This window comes from Coffea arabica, chromosome 3c (genome assembly GCF_036785885.1).
Source record: "Coffea arabica cultivar ET-39 chromosome 3c, Coffea Arabica ET-39 HiFi, whole genome shotgun sequence".
Classification (NCBI taxonomy): Eukaryota; Viridiplantae; Streptophyta; class Magnoliopsida; order Gentianales; family Rubiaceae; genus Coffea; species Coffea arabica.
The window spans coordinates 41483948-41501202 of NC_092314.1; the positions used below are offsets into that span (position 1 = coordinate 41483948).

General features: G+C 39.5%; 2 protein-coding genes and 1 pseudogene across 2 annotated transcripts; 1 reads left to right on the forward strand and 2 right to left on the reverse strand.

Moving 5' to 3' along the window:
- The first annotated feature begins 2712 nt into the window (after positions 1-2712).
- On the forward strand, positions 2713-12109 carry LOC113735961 (polygalacturonase-like; annotated as a pseudogene).
- Positions 12110-12681: 572 nt separating this feature from the next.
- Positions 12682-13992, reverse strand: LOC113735962 (disease resistance protein RPM1-like). Its single transcript, XM_027262919.1, has one exon. The coding sequence runs from the start codon at positions 13990-13992 to the stop codon at positions 12682-12684; it is 1311 nt and encodes a 436-aa protein (XP_027118720.1).
- Positions 13993-14129: 137 nt separating this feature from the next.
- On the reverse strand, positions 14130-16371 carry LOC113735963 (disease resistance protein RPM1-like). Its single transcript, XM_027262920.2, has 2 exons — positions 16202-16371; positions 14130-15369 (listed from the first exon to the last, which is right to left on the reverse strand). Exons 1-2 carry the CDS (start codon positions 16369-16371, stop codon positions 14130-14132), a joined length of 1410 nt encoding a protein of 469 aa, XP_027118721.2.
- Positions 16372-17255: the final 884 nt, after the last annotated feature.

Below are 17255 nucleotides of genomic sequence, written 5' to 3' on the forward strand. Positions count from 1 at the left end.
CTCAAAAAACTAAGAATGTTACAAATGATATGACTTAAAAGTTATAAACTATTCTTACAACATATTTTCTTCAAGATAAAGATCGTGCTTCAAAATGGATGTGGACCGGAATGACTGAGAAAGACAGTTGGCCCAATTCAAATTAATATTGGGCTGGTATATTATAGGACGAGTTTAGCAAGTCCAACATTGGACTTTCTTGCCAATTTATCCTGTGAACACAGAATACTTGGTCCAAATATTTGTTGGCCCTTCTTTTAAGAGAATGATCCACGTCACAAATAAGTTGTGGGTGCAAAAAAGTTAATTCTGGAAATAAGATACCGAAAAAGCTTGAATTTGGCCAATGACAACTTGATTTTCAATTGAAAGGATAATTAATTTTTTTAGAAATTAATAACCTATACAAAATTCTATCATACTAAGTTCAGTAGCTTAATGAATACGGTAATAAGAACAACAAGGACTTTTTCTAATAAGCCTTTACTAGAAATCAGTTAATATCCTTAAATGACAATTAGGCATCACTTGGATTGAGGGAGTAGGGGGGAAACGAATGGAGAGGAATTGGAAGGATTGGATTTTTGTTGTTTAAATTGATTTTTGAGAAGGGAAATGAAAGGATAGGGAGGGAACATGTCTAGTTATTCTGTTGAGTTATGATTTCCGTCCAAAAGTGGACAGAAACAAAGGGAAAATGAAACTAAATTAATTTAAATAATTTAAATTCTTTTAAAAGATCATTTTGTTTCTCTATCGTTTCCAATAAATTAACACTTGATCTTTTCCTTTCCTTTCTTTCCTTTCTCAATCCGAACAAAAATTCAACGTATCCTTTCTTTTCCTTCCATACTTAATCTGATAGGTTGCAATTTTATCATTTATTTTATAATTAATTTTCCCTATTACCTGACCCGATGTAAATTAATTGCTAGATTCTACTCACTTTTGATATTTTACATTTATTTCAGGGAGTAGAACGAAAATATGATAACAAGTGCCAATTTAACAAGAAAAGAGCCCAAATAACAGAGCTTATCCCAGAGGCATTATTGGCAAAGGAAGACTTTTGCCCATTTTGGTAATTTCAAAAGAAAAGAGCAGGAAATAGGGCTTCCTTTTCCTGGTGTGGGCCGCCGCACATGGGATTGACGTAGGAGAATAGATTAGCAATTAGATATGAATTGGAATTGAAGAGGATCAAGACTACTTTTTTTTTTTTTCGTCCCGTAGCTTAGCTTAAGAACTTTTCCTCCCTTTGGTTTTTGGGGAGTAACTCTTCCTATGCATGTCAGGAGAGTTTAGCCTTTGACTTTTCTTTTTATCTTTAGTTTCTTTTCTTTTTCGTAGGAGTGGACAAGGGATGAATTAAATCCCTTGTCTAGCCAAGGAACAACGAAGATTTTGGTTCGTCTAAAACTTGTGAGATCGATTTAATTTTATCTTTTTTTTTTATTCATTGGTATTCGCATATTCCCTGGTTGCAATATTTATGATTATTTAATTAATTGATTGTCTTGGATCCGGATAATTAGTTGATTTGATAATCTACTGTCAATTAGGGCATTAAATCCATAATTGTTTAATTACCTTGAATTAGTGACAACTGGCATGATTGGATTCGTGTCAGGGGAATACGCGGGCTAATTTAAAATAACCCTGGTAGTACGTTATTTGGTTAGAATAGGGTTCCTCTAATACGTAAGGCAATTAGGAAATTAAATCTTACGAGCGTACATAGGATTGTTTCCTAATTAGAGCAGTGATTAACGGGCGTACCTTAATCACCGACACAGTAAGGAGGGGTTGACTGTCATCGCTTGTTTGGTAGTTATAACATATTTATTGATAAATAATTGGAATTGCCTTTGCTTCGGTGATCAATTAGGTGGACCATTGCTGAAGTTATTCCTTGGCTAGATCCTTAATTATCATTCATTAGATTTTAGTAAATTGTTATTTAATTTCTAGTTGGCTATTTTATTTTTATTATTTTACTTTTAGTTGAATTGTTTAAATTGTCACCCCTGATATAAAAACACCCTCTTGTCACTGTGAATTTGGAAAGGAACAAGTACTCCCAGTCCCTGTGGATTCGACCCTGCTTACCACTATCTACAGAAATTTACTTTAGTTGAGCAGGTTTTTATTATTGTGCAGGCTTCGACAACCTGTCAATTTTTGGCGCCGTTGCCGGGGACTGGCGCTAGTTATTTGTTTCTTTTTGAGTTCATCTTGTTTTCATTTTTTTTCTCTTATTCTTTTATATAATTTATGGCTTCTAACACTCCGTATTTTGGTGATAGACTGGATTTTGTTTCCAAGGAAGGCAATAAGGCTTGTTTTTTTTTTTCTAAGTTTGCATATTCAGAGGCACTAAACTCTCTTAGATAAAGAATGGCTGCTGCAACCTGTGAAATTTGTTATGCCAGGGATCATTCAACCGGTATGTGCCCCGAATATTAAGACTACCTGAGTGACTATCTCAAAAAAAAAATTGGAGATTCTTCACATCGATTTCAAACGTGGTATGACCCTTATTCAAACTGGTATGATCAAGGATGGTGGGATAACTCCAACGTTAATTATGAAAAGGGGCCAATGAGTTTTCAACAGCAAGAGTCTCAACAATCCTCATTCATGTCAGAATTGCCCTCACAGACCATCAATGACTCTAAGGGAGGTGAGAGTGCAATTATCCTGACAAGTGATATGGAACTGCAAGAGTCTCAAGAAGGAGGATCCAAAGATGCAGTTGAAAAGGAAGTTGAAGTGGAAGACATGAGACTCCAACATCAAATTACCCTAGTGAACGAATCCGGTGAGCAATTACTAAATGCGATGACTCCCACTCCATCCCTTAATCTATATTCCCCTGACTCTTACTCTATAACTTCTGTTAATGAGATTGATTTTGTTATATCGGAAGTGTTTGAGTCTCATTGCAGAAATGAGTTAAGAGTAGCTATGGTCAAATATCTTGAACCGTTGAATGCTCTTGATGGAGGAGTGGATGAAGAATGGAGATCACTGCTTGATTATTTGGCACCATCAACTAGTCCATGGAAGACCGTATCTCGTGTGCTCAAGGATTACTCTATTTACGAGGGTTATCAGGACTATATAAAGGATGAAACATTGAAACGAGCCACAAGATTTTATCCTCCCTGAGCAAATATGACAATGTCTAGTCAAAGACGTTAAAGAAAGGCGCTCATTAGGAGGCAACCCAATTGTTTCTTTTAATTGTTTGTTTGATTTTGTGTGATAGTTTAAATATGTTTTCCTTGAATTTGACTGATTTCGGATTTCAGTTTTCGTTTTGATGATTTGTAGGTGTCCCTCTGTCATGACGCGCCCACGTCATGACGTATAGAGAGTTCACGATCAGAATCGTTAGAAAGGGTTTCGATCCTCATGACGTGCCCGCGTCAAGTCCCATGAAAAGCTCATGGTCAGAGACTCTCTTGTCGTCATGACGCGCCCGCGTCATGTCATATGGAGAGCTCCAGATTCCGTGCCTTCATGACGTGCCCACGTCACATTCGCGGGAAAGGTAAGTATTCAAAAAAACTCAAGAACGGTTATTGATTTTCGGTTAATCTCTAATTATGAATTTCGAAAATAACATTTGCAAAAAAAAAAAATTTATTAAAAAAAATTTTAAAACAGAAAAAAAACAAAAAACAAAAAAAAGGAAGAAAAAATTTTCAACCGTAGCTAGGTTTCTCAATTTCAAAAAAAAAACATTTTTTTCTCTCTTTTCTTTCTTTTCTTCCTTTTTCTTTCTTTCTTTCTTCTTCTTTCTCTTTTCTTTCTTTCTTCTCCCCTGTTTCTTCTTCCTCTCTGTCGACCGAAGCCCTCTGTCCACCGCCCACTTGCATTCTCCCCTCCATATCACCACATGCCAGACTTTCGCCCAACGCGTGCCACTCAGCTCGCCGCCACCGCGCAGCTCTATTGCCGCGTGATCTCTTCCCTCCCAGCCACCACCGGAACTCCGAGCAGCAGCCCCACGCCGTGACCCAGTAGCGTGCCGTCGCTGCGTGCCCCTGCCCATCCTCGCCTACTCACGCAGCCACGGCAGCCCAGCGCGTCGCCACCTCTGCCCCAACTCACCTCCACCGCACGCCAGAGCTCCGACTAGCAGCTCACGCCCTCCTCTCTCTCGATCTCTCTGTCCGCCACCACCAACTCACCTCCAGCTTGTCCGCCGCTGCCGCTTACCCAGCCCACGGCCAGCCAATCCTCCTTGCACGCCGCCTACACTGCGCGCCACTAGCGCGTCTTCGCGCCTCGCGCCTCCACCACCGTAGCTTCTACCAGCAAGGGAGTCGCTACCCCCTTTGTTAGCTACCACCAGCTCCACCTTCTTCAACTATCGATCTGTGGAGGTATTTGTAACTCGTTTCCCAACTCCTCTGAAGTATTTGGTGGTGTCTGGGGTCTTCATTTATTTGGGTAAGACGTTGAGTTGTTTTTCTTTTCCCGAGGAGTCCACCAGTGGTACTGGTTGGAGTAATTGGACCTGGATTTGTTACTTTTATTTGGTTGGTTGCCTGCCTAATAGCTACGAGTTTGTAATTGAGATACTGATGTCAAATTTGTGCGGTACTTTGCTGGATTATGCTGGTTTCGGAGGTCATATGCTTATTACTGTGAGCGGTTATGCTTTATGGGAATGTTCGCATCTAGTGGTTGGGTGGATTTTCCTTGAATTGCTTGATAGCAATTGGTAGAGTACATTTGAATTGGTGGGCGGTGGTTTCAATTGCTACTTTGGTTGGGCGCTTGCTGAGATTCATTTGTTTGCTATATTCGTTGCACTATTGATCCTCTGTTTGCTCTCTGTGACGCATTGGAATTTTTCTGGTTGATTGGGTTGACTATTTTAATTGTTTCCTACTTGTGCGTCCACCAGTGACACTGGTTGTGGTAGCTGGCCTGTTTTGTTTCTGTCAAATTTGGATCTACTATTGCTAGAATTGTCGATTTTGAGTTGAGATATTCACTATCCAATTGGAGACTTTGTTGAGATTTTGGGTGGATAGAGTTTTGCATTTGCTGGTTGAATTGAGTTATGATGACTCAGAACTTGGGCGCGTACGTCCACCACATCGGTTTCCCTCCATCGTCCCCACCTACTCCGTAGCCACTTGAGAGGGAAGTTTCGTTGTTCTCTTCACTTTAATTGCTTTAATTCCTCCATTGAGGACAATGTAGGATCTAGGTGTGGGGGGAGACAGCTGTGCTAATTCTCCTACTTTTTAGTTTTTAGATTTTTTTTCTTTATTTTTAGTTTGTTATTTGCCCACCTCTCGTTCATTTTCTTCCTTTCTTTTCAGTGATTAGCTCACATGTGCAGGCCAAGGTTTGATATTGGATTGTTGCCTCTATTGCTACTTTTGCCAAGTTTGAGTAATAAAAGTGTATCGAGTTAATGTGGTTGAGTTTAAAAACATCTCTTTGGTGAATATCGATGATTGTTTTACTCTTATAATTTTTGGTTAACTTTTCTAGGCATTGGAAATGATTGTTGGCATTTTTATGTGAATTGGTCCGGTTATTAACTTTAGTTCTCCATGCTTGAAAATGAAACTAGCTGATGCGAATTTTCTTTTGGTTTTTGTGTTATTTTGAATTTTTGGTGTTATTGGCTGTGAATAAGAGTTGACTGTACTCCACTAGTCTTTACTACCAAGTAACCGGAGATTTTCACCAAAAGTGTCGATTCTCGCGTCAAAAAATAGTAATTGCTGAGTACGTGGTCACATGACGATAGAAGCTAAGTAACCGGGCTTTTTCATCTGACAAATGTCGGAGTTCGCGTCAAAAAGCTCCAATGGCCAGAGACTAAGTCATGTGTTACTATTGAAAAAAAACAGAAAAATAGAAAAATATGAAAAAAAAATGAAGGTTGTGTTAGTGTATAATAAAAGTCAGCTAGCCGATTTATGGATTTAATGTTGAGATTTTGGTTAATAGTTGAACCATTTGTTGATAAATGTTATGCGTCATTCCTTCTTCTTATATTAGTTAACATGAAATTAGAGGATCTTGTGGTTTAGAAGCTAACCGGAGTGATGTTTCTTGGACTTGACCATTGATGCTTGATTATTATTTTTCTTGGTGTCTTGGCAATTTGTTGGATAGAGCAATAGCCACTATCAAATATTGGTGCTTGTTTACTGTTCTCATGCTTGAGGACAAGCATGGTTTAGGTGTGGGGGGAATTGATAGGTTACAATTTTATCATTTATTTTATAATTAATTTCCCCTATTACCTGATCCGATGTAAATTAATTGCTAGATTCTACTCACTTTTGATATTTTGCATTTATTTCAGAGAGTAGAACGAAAATATGATAACAAGTGCCAATTTAACAAGAAAAGAACCCAAATAACAGAGCTTATTCCAGAGGCATTTTGGCAAAGGAAGACTTTTGCCTATTTTGGTAATTTCAAAAGAAAAGAGCAGGAAATAGGGCTTCCTTTTCCTGGTGTGGGCCGCCGCACATGGGATCGACGCAGGAGAATAGATTAGCAATTAGATATAAATTGGAATTGCAGAGGATCAGGACTACTTTTGTTTTTTTTTCTTTTTTCGTCCCGTAGCTTAGCTTAAGAACTTTTCCTCCCTTTGGTTTTTGGGGAGTAACTCTTCCTACGCATGTCAGGAGAGTTTAGCCTTTAACTTTTCTTTTCATCTTTAGTTTCTTTTCTTTTTCGTAGGAGTGGATAAGGGATGAATTAAATCCCTTGTCTAGCCAAGGAACAACGGAGGTTTTGGTTCGCCTAAAACTTGTGAGATCGATTTAATTTTATCTTTTCCTTTTATTCATTGGTATTCGCATATTCCCTGGTTGCAATATTTATGATTATTTAATTAATTGATTGTCTTGGATCCGGATAATTAGTTGATTTGATAATCTACTGTCAATTAGGGCATTAAATCCGTAATTGTTTAATTGCCTTGAATTAGTGACAACTGGCATGATTGGGTTCGTGTCAGGGGAATACGCGGGCTAATTTAAAATAACCCTGGTAGTGCGTTATTTGGTTAGAATAGGGCTCCTCTAATACGTAAGGCAATTAGGAAATTAAATCATACGGGCGTACCTAGAATTGTTTCCTAATTAGAGCAGTGATTAACGGGCGTACCTTAATCAGCGACACAGTAAGGAGGGGTTAACTGCCATCGCTTGTTTGGTAGTTATAACCTATTTATTGATAAATAATTGGAATTGCCTTTGCTTCGGTGATCAATTAGGTGGACCATTGCTGAAGTTATTCCTTGGCTAGATCCTTAATTATCACTCATTAGATTTTAGTAAATTGTTATTTAATTTCTAGTTGGCTATTTTATTTTTATTATTTTACTTTTAGTTGAATTGTTTAAATTGTCACCCCTGATATAAAAACACCTCCTTGTCACTGTGAATTTGGAAAGGAACAAGTACTCCCAGTCCCTGTGGATTCGACCCTGCTTACCACTATCTACAGAAATTTACTTTAGTTAAGCAGGTTTTTATTATTGTACAGGTTTCGACAACCTGTCAATTTTTATCCAAACAAGATAAATGAAAACCAATCTCTTCTACAGCCATTTCAACTGTGGAATTAAGAGAAAACTTCCTTCCAAATTCAGTAAGCACACAGTCATACTACGTTTCTTGATTACCTGGATAATCCAGTTTAATAAGTTCTGCGGGCTACATATAAGGTTAATTCAGTTAAACAAAGCTAACAACTATTAGTGTATACACAAGATTTTGGATTTAACCTATTGATGTTTTGCACCTCCAACGTCCAGTTAGACACGGCAAGATAACATAACAGGCTTATACAATGATGTCTTGAAGTCTAGACGTACTTGTATAAATTAAGCTTAAATGAACAACTTAATAAAATTAACATAATGATGTCTTAAAGTCTAGACCTACTTGTAAAATTTAAACTTAAATAGAACAAATTAAACATACTTAATGAGTTAAAGTTTTGAGACGTCCCCTGTCAGAGCAAGAGAAAATTATGTTCTAGTGTTCTTCATGTGGTACTCTAGCCCATCTGCCATCTATCCTTCTCAATTCCTTCTTATTACCGGTCTTTGCTCTTGTCTTTCTCTCAATAGTGATTTCTATTATTTTTATGCATCTGGTAGTTGTATTTGTAATCTGTGGGCACAGAAATCACAGACGTTTAATCATTTATAAGCTGATTGTTATAGGCAAGAACTTATTATGCAACTAATGCAAGTGCTTATGTTCTTAATTTTTTTTTTGATCAAACACTAGGGCACATGCTAATATGCTATACGGTTGTACTTCTTGTATCCTCTCTCATTTGACCATTATTTTCTTATCTGAGAGCATGAACCAAAATTTAGTGAAGGCAGCATGTGATCTTGCTTATTAGCAGTAGTACTAAACACAAAAGTCTTCTTCACATTCTTCTTGCTTTTTTCTAATCAAGGTCAACTGCACTTGTCCCTCACAATTGATGCATCTCGAGGCATCAGAATGAATTGTACTCATAAAATGCATGTTATGTCAAGGTTATAAGATGCATGACTTATAAAGTACAAGCCCCCTTTACAACTTAATCATTGTCTTAATTAATCATATGAGCATTCATCAAAAGTGGAACAATTACAGTTGAAAAGCAAATGAAACGTCCAAAAAAAATGTACTAATAAGTAAAGATGATTGGGCTGAGGTTGCATACCTGCTTGCAGTGTTGGATGCCTGTCTATAAAAGGGTTCTTCAAAGCTTGATCAGTACCAGCACCATCCCTAGTTCTCATATCTTCTCCCATAGCAAAGAGCTAGGGAAATGGCTTATCCAAGAAAACCCGTCACTCGCATTGTCCTTTTTGTTCTTCTTCTTATCATCAGCCTCCACGATCACATATAATGTGCAAAAGTTTGGAACCAAACCTGATGGAAAGACCGATTCGACAAAGGCCTTTCTAAGTGCATGGGCAGCAGCTTGTGCTTCAGTAAAGTCTGCAACAATTTATGTACCGCGGGGAAGATACTTGCTCGGGGCTGCATCATTCTGGGGAAATAAATGCAATAATAATGCGATTAAAATATGTATAGATGGTACTCTTGTGGCTCCCTCGAATTATCGTACCATTGGCTATGCTGGCAACTGGCTCAAGTTTTAAAGAGTCAATGGAGTGACAATTTCTGGCGGAACTTTAGATTGACAAGGCAGTAGTCTTTGGAGTTTGGAACTGCAAAGCCTCCAAGAGTAACTGTCCCGGTGGTGCAACGGTATGCACAATAAACAAACCTAATGCTGTACTCATAAAAAATTAGTACTAGGATTACTTCCCAAACACAAACATTATATATCACATGGGCTGAATAATTATGCATGATTCCAACCATTCATTTCTTGACATATTTTTTCTTGTCTATTCCTTTTTTCTGGTTCTTGTATTAATGTGGTAATATGTGCTGCAGACATTGGCATTCTACAATTCAAATAACAGTCATCAGCAAATTAACGTCACTGAACAGCCAAATGTTCCATGTTATGCTTTACGGCTGTTGAAGAGGTGATTTTTGGTGGGTAGTTGGACCGACCTAAATCAGCTCTCTTTGAGACGAGGTGAATTCACTTGTCCGAAGTGGATGGCGGGGCTTCTCCCCTGGGATCACTCCGACGATCAAGTTAGTATGAGAACGAGAAAAATAGAGGTATGAGTGAATGAACAGTATGCTTACTTGTTGGGAGTGTGTGTGGGATATTTATAGAGTGGGAGTGGAAGGTAGGATGGAGGGCTCATGCTGGCGGGACCCACGACCTGGCATTACGGCTCTGTTTCTTGTCAGGAGGCCTGACTCTGACACTGTAGCCGCCTGGGCAGGATGACGAAGAGTATCGTGCAGGAGTCATTAAGTGCTTCCAGTGCTTTTCAGATAAAGCACTGGTCCCCGGTGATGTCAGGCGGCTTAACATCATCAGCGTGCAGCTGAGGTGGAAGTGCCGAGGTCACCTACACGGTTGACTAGGGACTTGACCGAGCTCAGGGGTTATGCTCAAGACACGATTGAGCTCTGATGAGGGACGTTGACCCCTCAGAGCTGGACGTAGTCGCCTCTTCCAAAGGATCTGGCCTCACCTCGGCCTGGTAGCTCGGTTTCACGGTTTCTTTATGTGTTTTGGCTGTTTTGGCCATGTATGAAAGACGAGATGGAAAGAAAAATACTTACTGTCGACTACGGTATCGGACGCGGTGATGACTTCGGCTTTGATCTCGGCTAACAAAATGAACCTCGGCAGCGCTCAAATTTGCAAACCTGAGGCAAAGAAAGAAAGTGATGGGCCATGCGGTGAAAAAGACCTCCTATTTATAGGGGTTCAGGAGAACCCGAAGAGGCGGCCAGAATGCGAAAAGGCGGCCACGTTCGAATTCAAAATGCCGTGCCTTTTCTCTCTCTCTCCTCATTAATGCCCCGTCCTTTCGGCTGACACCCTCTGCACGAAACGTCCCACTACTTCACGATGCGACGGTTACCAGTGACCACGTCCTATCAACTGATTCGCCCACGTGTCACGTCCCCGCATCTTCCGGAGCAGTTTCGGGACCCCGACTCTTTACGACTTCGGCACAAGGAAACCTCGGTACCTCCCTGGCCCGAAGCTCCCGGGGTTTGGGGGGCTTATTGAGGATGCTCACCTCGGCCACCCCGCATGTCCGAGGTGAATCCATCTCGTCCCTCATCAGAGCTCAGTCGTGTCTTGAGCATAACCCCTGAGCTCGGTCAGGTCCCTAGTCTACCGTGTAGGTGACCTCGGCACTTCCATCTCAGCTGCACGCTGATGATGTCAAGCCGCCTGACATCACCGGGGACCAGTGCTTTATCTGAAAAGTACTGGAAGCACTTAATGACTCCTGCACGATACTCTTCGTCATCCTGCCCAGGCGGCTACAGTGTCAGAGTCAGGCCTCCTGACAAGGAACAGAGCCGTAATGCCAGGTCGTGGGTCCCGCCAGCATGAGCCCTCCATCCTACCTTCCACTCCCACTCTATAAATATCCCACACACACTCCCAACAAGTAAGCATACTGTTCATTCACTCATACCTCTATTTTTCTCGTTCTCATACTAACTTGATCGTCGGAATGATCTCAGGGGAGAAGCCCTGCCATCCACTTCGGACAAGTGAATTCACCTCGTCTCAGAGAGAGTTGATTTAGGTCGGTCCAACTACCCACCAAAAATCACCTCTTCAGCTGTCAAAATGCTAAGCTACAAGGAACGAAGATCTCAGCCTCAGCCACTAGTCCAAATACTGATGGCATTTATATCAGGGTCCTCAGGTGTTACCATATTGGGCTCTAACATAGCTACAGGGGACGATTGCTTTTCAATTGGCCCTGGCACCTCCAATTTGTGGATTGAGAATGTTTCTTGTGGCCCTGGCCATCGAATAAGGTAAAATAAATAATTTATGTTTAGCATCAAAGAATTATGGTTTTTTAAAATGAATAGCAGTGGATGTGCATTCTGAAATTAATCTGGTGCAGCATTTGGAGTCTAGGATGGGATATGCAAGAACCTGGAGTACAAAATGTGACTGTTAAAACTGTTACTTTCAGAGATACACAAAATGGATTGAGGATAAAGACTTGGGCAAGGCGTAGCAATGGATTTGTTAAGAGGATCCTTTTCCAAAATGCAGTAATGCTGAATGTGAGATACCCTATTGTCATCGACCAAAGTTATTGTCCAAGCAAAAATAGTTGTCCAAATCAGGTAGGTGTTACAACAAAACGAGTTTAGATGAATGTATTTCACTGTCTCAAGTCCTACCTGCATCCTCCAAACTTGTTTTCTTGGCTTCCCTTTCTCAATATTTGGAATTCCATTTTCAGGGTCCTGGTGTAAAGATTAGTGATGTGACTTATCAGCAAATTCAAGGAACATCATCATCACAAGTAGCTATAGCAATTGGTTGCAGCAAGGACTCCCCCTGCAGTGGCATAAGATTGCAAGATGCCAACCTCAGATATATGAATCAACCAGCTCAGGTATCATGCTCCAATGTTGCTGGAACTTCTTCAGGCTTTGTTCAACCAAAAGGCTGCTTATGAAACACTCCACAAATGGAACCCGTCATTTTACATGTTTTCATTAAGCCTAAATTTCTGTCTCTTTTATGCTGTATATATACAATGAAATTGCTGCCATACCAGTACTGGAAAGAGCTTAAGTTTGGCCTTCCAGTGTTGCTAAGTTGACTGCCCCCCCCACCAAACACAACAATACAAAAAAAAATACGACTAATCTACCTTGTACAACTAGAAATCAAGTATCTGGCAGTTATTGTTGAAAGACAATAAATAGTTATCATTGAGCTCATGATCTCACAAGCGCTTATCTGGGGAGGTAGGTAAGAGTGCGTCATTTGCTGAAGTTAAAATTAAAGAAAAACAGTTAAAAAAAATACATTAACAAAATGCAGCATATGAACAAGATGATGATGCAATGCACCATACTACAAGTAGTGGAGAAGATAGAAAACATCAGAAAATTCACTTCTCAGAAAAACAGAAGAAGAAGAAGAGAAAGCAGGATCGTCAACAAAAGGGAGGGAAAGCAAACAAAGAGAAAGGAAAGCCACGGGATGCTGCAAGTGCTAGGCAAGGATAGTTTTCTTCTTCTTCTACCCCCATAGCCGGCGGATTCTCCATTCCCCGTCATGGGCATAGAAACCAATGACAATTTCAGGAATGTGTGTCATTCTTCTGTAATCTTCACTTTCTTCCTCCTGATTCTTGACCTTTTCCATTATTCGAGAACTCATCTCATACAAATACAGCTTTTGAAGATAGCTCAAGTGCTGAATACCCAAAGGTAAGTCCTCTAGTAATGGAAGTCGATCTAGAATTAGTCTTTGGAGATTTGGGCACGCACCCTCCTCCACTTTCATCCATTTCAACCCTTCCATTCTCCTTAACCACAACCGTTTCAGCTTTAGGAACCCGCCAGCCTTGAAACGCAACCTTTCTCCCTGGTAAGATCCACAGAAACTAATTGCATCCAAATTGGGCAAATGTTGGAGAGATTCAAGCGGATCCTCCTCAGCCCTTAACCCACTCCAGGTCATATCTATTCTTACCAAGTTTTGAAGATGAGTTATCCATACTGGCATCGTTTCTAAGCGGCCACACATAAGTAGCACACGAAGAGATTGAAGAAACAAACAAGAAGAAGAAGAAGAAAGAGAATGTTGATGATGATTTAGATCAATTATCCCATAATCATCACCTTTTCCAACTGAATCAACTCTTAATTCCCTAAGACTGGTGAGGTTGACAAGGGAGGAGCAGAGCTCATTTCCATCTTCTCTTATCAACTGTGTAATATATAACTCTCTTAATTGGGTCAATTTTCCTATCTCTTTAACTATTATAGACCCGCTGCTTGCATCTATGGTGTTTAATGTTTGTAGAGCGAGAAGCCTTCCCAATTCTGACGGCCCTTTAAACCCATAATATCCACAATCATCATCTAAAGGATCAACTGCTGCGACTACTACGAGATGCTGAAGCTTTAGCAGCTTTAGGATTTCCACGGGTAATTCCCTAACTCCAGTGTTCCCCAAATTCAGATATTCCAAATGTTGAAGCTTTCCAATAGCTCTCGGGACTCTTGCCACTTTTGTACCATATAGGTTCATATACGTGAGATGCAACAAGTTGAAAATCTCATTTGGTGTTTCCTTTATCTCTTCACCTTTCAAATCCAAAACCTTTAGCAACTTGCTACTCCTTAGAACTTCAGATAAGAAAGTTTTGGATAGTAATGGGTTGGTGGAACTAACTGTGATGAATGATCGAAGGTGTTCAAAGGAATACAATTGTCTTTGTTGGTGGTATTGGATGTTGCTACTGTTACTACTACTATGGATTGCTAGACGGCGTACCTTCTCAGATGGCCACATCATTGGTTGTCCAGTAGTAACCGTGACCATGTTTTGTTCCCTTGACTTGATGAGAATAGCTTCTCTCAATAGGTTATGGATTCGACAAGTGTAAGGTGATCCTTCATAAAACACTTCAGTTACTTGAATTAGGCTTCTCCTGATGAGTTCAACGAGATAGCCCCAGGCTACATCTTCAATCTCATTCCTTCTCTCCATTCTACAAATCTTTCAGCAATCCATAAGGGAATCAGCGTACTGCATTCTATTAGATAATCCTCCGGATAAATGCTTAAATACAACAGACAGGGTCTCAGATGCGAAGGCAGATCATTGTAACTCAGAAAAAGTATCCTTTTAACTCCCTCTATCTTACTTATTCCTTCTAATTCATCCCCAAGACTGCGTTGAACGATCTCCCATTCATCTATTCTGCTCATGTCCTTCGAAGCCAAGAGCCCACTGATAGCAACAATCGCCAAAGGCAAACACTCACATTTATCCAATACAGCTTTTGCAACATCCATCAGGTGGTCGGGGCAACGATTTCCTTTAAAGATCCTGTTACAAAATAGGGTCCACGAGTCTTCAATTGATAGTAGCTCCATTTTGTAGACATAATCCTGAGATTCTGTGCAAGATGCAGAGGCAACATCAGCTTTTCGTGTTGTTAGCATGACACGATTGCCGTAGTTAGCCTCAGGCAGTGCAGATTTGATTTCATTCCAAAATTCCACGTTCCACACGTCATCAAACACAATTGCATACCTTCCATCTTTTTGAAGAAAATCTTTGACAAATTCTTTCAGCTCAGCGGTAGTCATGGACTCGATGAATTGTGGGACTGATTTGTTCACTTCCTTGTGCAACTGCCAAATCAAGTCTCTCAAGAACTTTGGAAAGTCGCATGTTTGAGAGACGGTTACCCAGGCACGAACTGGGAAATTCTTTCTAACATATGGATCTTCATGGACCTTTTTGACCAGGGTAGTTTTCCCTACTCCAGCCATACCGACCACTGAAATAACTTTGAGTTGGTGATCGTCCCCCTCGAGAAGCTTAGAAATCAGATGTTGTTTGGGCTGGTCAATGCCAACAAATTTTGCTTTCTCCAATAGAAGTGCATCATCCCTGCTATAGCGCCATGAGTCGTTCATGGTTGAAGATCCAGTGACACGGTCATCGATACCAAATTCAACTTGGTATCTCTGACGTCCTTTTGAAATATTTTTGATCCTGGACTTTATGCTTTGAATTTCACTGGCAACCTGATGACGAGCTCGCAAGCTCTTAATGGCTTTGAGAATTCTCTGCAGAGAACCACAGAATCCATGATGTCGGTAGCCAGCAAAGCGAAGTACAAATTCATCGAGAACATCTTCAATGTCATAAGCAGCTTCGCGCACTTGCTTGATCCATTCTTGGAGCCTGGGATTAGAGGTGTGAAAATGCGTGACTTGGGCGGGTTTAGCTTAGATAAAATGGGTAATGGATATAAGTGAGTCAATCCATTTATACTCATTTAATTAGATGGGTATCAATGGATAAGTCAAAAAATGAATTGGGTAACCCAATTACCTATTTATAACCCATTTATTTTAACTTTTTGTAAACTTATTTAAATTCTTTTTTGCAAACTAAGTTATCAATTTATACCGCTCTTTGTACCCATTATTAGTTTTAAATATTTATTTATAATACTCAATAAGTCTAATTACCAATTTTTTCCATTGATACTCTATGTCACAAAATTACATATTATTTAATAATTAAATAATAAGAATATGAAAATTTGAACTAAGTACTATAAAAATTAATATAAAAACTTAATCCAAAAATTTTGAACCTCTAACATTTTTTTCATATATAAATTTAAAATTTCATTTTAAAAAGATAAGAAAAGATGCTAAAACTTAAATTGGTAATGCTGAAAAATGAGTAAGTTAACAAACTAAGAGAAAATAAATAATAAGATAAACCAACAAATAATAATAATAATGAAACAAAAGTAGTTAACATCATGACAAAATGAAAAATCTGAAAAGAAAAATGGGTGGGGGAAGAGAAGAGGCTTGGGGGAAGAGAATTCTAAATGAGTTAATTAGCTTTGATGGATTATCCAATAATACCCATTTTTTAAATGGATATTATTGGATAACCCATTTATATCCATATAAAAAAAATTTAAGATACCTATACCCATCTATTCATGAACGGGTACGAGTAAATTTAGTTAAATGGATTGGTTTGCCACTTATACCTGGGATCATCATCTTCTTTTGCTTCAGCCACTTTGAGGAAAGCTTTCATAAGCCCCAACTCATCAAGGATGAGTTGGACCTCTTGTCGAAGCCCTCCCAATAGGCTTCCCTCCTCTAGGAGCAAGGTTGCGAGATGATTTGAAACAAAAGAGACAACAGTTTCTATCATTTTATAGTTTTTTTTTTTCAAGAAGGAGGAGGAGGAGGCAGGGTTTTAGCTTCTTTTTATATGGTTCTGAGTAGAAGAATGGTTTTAACTTCGTAAACTTTTGGAGCCAGAGAAGGATTTACTATATAGGAAGGAAGACCTTGGCCAGCGTTCAGGTTGATTGAATTGGAAGTAATGCTTTTTTCTACATTCCTTGCACCCCTTTGGTTGGGAATTTGTAGAAAGAAAGTTGAAATGATTTATTCTTTCTTCACTTTCGAAAATTAGTATCATAGTTAGAGCTGAAGCACCACTTTAGGAATAAATCAGCCCTTAAGATTAAGAAAGAGATAAACAAACATGGCTTTATTCTTCTTGTCCTTTTTATTCTTACGTCAAGCCTTAGCTATATCATCTTCAAAGGCTTTCAACTAAGGGTCCGTTTGTTTCGGGTGAAAATATTTTCCAGGAAAATATTTTCCTGATTTCCCGTGTTTGATTGCACAAAAGTTACTGAAAACATTTTCCTATGTAAAATATTTTCACTCATCTTATGGAAAACAACTTCCCTTCCAAACTTACTGAAGTTGTTTTCCGAAATGCATGTATCCCGTGTGACAGCCCCACTTTCCCCTAAGGCGAACCAAAGGGGTTAGCGGACTGCCTGCCCAGCTCTCGCCAGGACTACGGATCAGATTAGAGCTATCAGCTTCATTCCGGACTTACAAACGAGCATAAACAAGTCAAAATGGTAAAATGACCCAAAATAAAAGAAATTCGGAGTAGGCCATGAATAGTAACCGACCCGTCAGAACCCAACCGAAATAACTAACAAACATTCACATCTGAACTTTAGCGATTACAAATCAGAATGACATACAAAAGTTTTCAAAAGTTGATACATA

Bases quoted from the DNA above. Each gene is read 5' to 3' on its own strand.
- LOC113735962 (XM_027262919.1), bottom strand. From the start codon at position 13,992: ATGGTCACGGTTACTACTGGACAACCAATGATGTGGCCATCTGAGAAG.
- LOC113735963 (XM_027262920.2), bottom strand. From the start codon at position 16,371: ATGATAGAAACTGTTGTCTCTTTTGTTTCAAATCATCTCGCAACCTTG. The intron at 15,370-16,201 runs GTATAAGTGGCA...CTCTAATCCCAG, and splicing joins AAAGAAGATGATGATCCCAG to GCTCCAAGAATGGATCAAGC.